The sequence below is a fragment of the Scylla paramamosain genome, chromosome 47, assembly GCF_035594125.1.
Source record: "Scylla paramamosain isolate STU-SP2022 chromosome 47, ASM3559412v1, whole genome shotgun sequence".
NCBI lineage: Eukaryota > Metazoa > Arthropoda > Malacostraca > Decapoda > Portunidae > Scylla > Scylla paramamosain.
The window spans coordinates 721,929-722,500 of NC_087197.1; the positions used below are offsets into that span (position 1 = coordinate 721,929).

The 572-nt window shown below is 69.9% G+C and overlaps 1 protein-coding gene across 4 annotated transcripts in view; it reads right to left on the bottom strand.

The window, feature by feature from the left end:
• Nucleotides 1-415: 415 nt before the first annotated feature.
• LOC135094994 (uncharacterized) overlaps nucleotides 416-572 on the bottom strand; it is a 12,615-nt gene continuing 12,458 nt past the window's right edge. For all 4 annotated transcript variants that reach the window (XM_063995561.1, XM_063995560.1, XM_063995559.1 and 1 more), the window contains exon 7: nucleotides 416-555. In XM_063995561.1, the coding sequence (XP_063851631.1) occupies nucleotides 511-555 (45 nt within the window). In that variant the 3' untranslated portion in view covers nucleotides 416-510. The remainder of the gene's footprint in view (nucleotides 556-572) is intronic.

The window sequence follows — 572 nt, forward strand, 5'->3', positions numbered from 1 at the left end:
GTGCACGCGCGGCCTGGTGATGTCTGGGCCGGGCATGTGGTGGTGCTGGTGGTGGTGGGGTAGGTCTGGGTCTGGGCTGGTGGCGATGCCCACGCTGGGGCTGATGGACCAGTGCACGCGGGGCTTGGCCACATCAGGAAGGTCCGGCAGCTCGGCCTTGCCCCGCGACCCCGGCGACCACTGCTGGTGGGGGAGGAGAGGGTGCTGCTGCTGCTGCTGCTGCTGCTGCTGCTGCTGCGGGTGTTGTCTGGGCTTACCGAGGGGCGAGGGGAAGTCAGGCTTGTCGTGCAGCTCGAAGCTCGGGGACTTGGCCAGCAGCCCCAGGCCGCGGGACAGCTGCGGCGGCACACGCTTGCCATCCCCGGACCTCAGGCGCCGCAAGCTGAACTTCTTAAAGCGGCGGCTGCGCAGCCCCCTGCTCCCTGGCGAGGGCGTGGGCGTCTGCTGCTGCTGGTGGGCGCGGGGGCGACGGCCAGCCGCCCACGCCGCCCGCCAGCAGGGCTCGCAATGCTAGTCGTAGTATTTGCCCTTTTGTGACAGCCAGATGTGGCGGTGCTGCGGGAGAGAAGGCC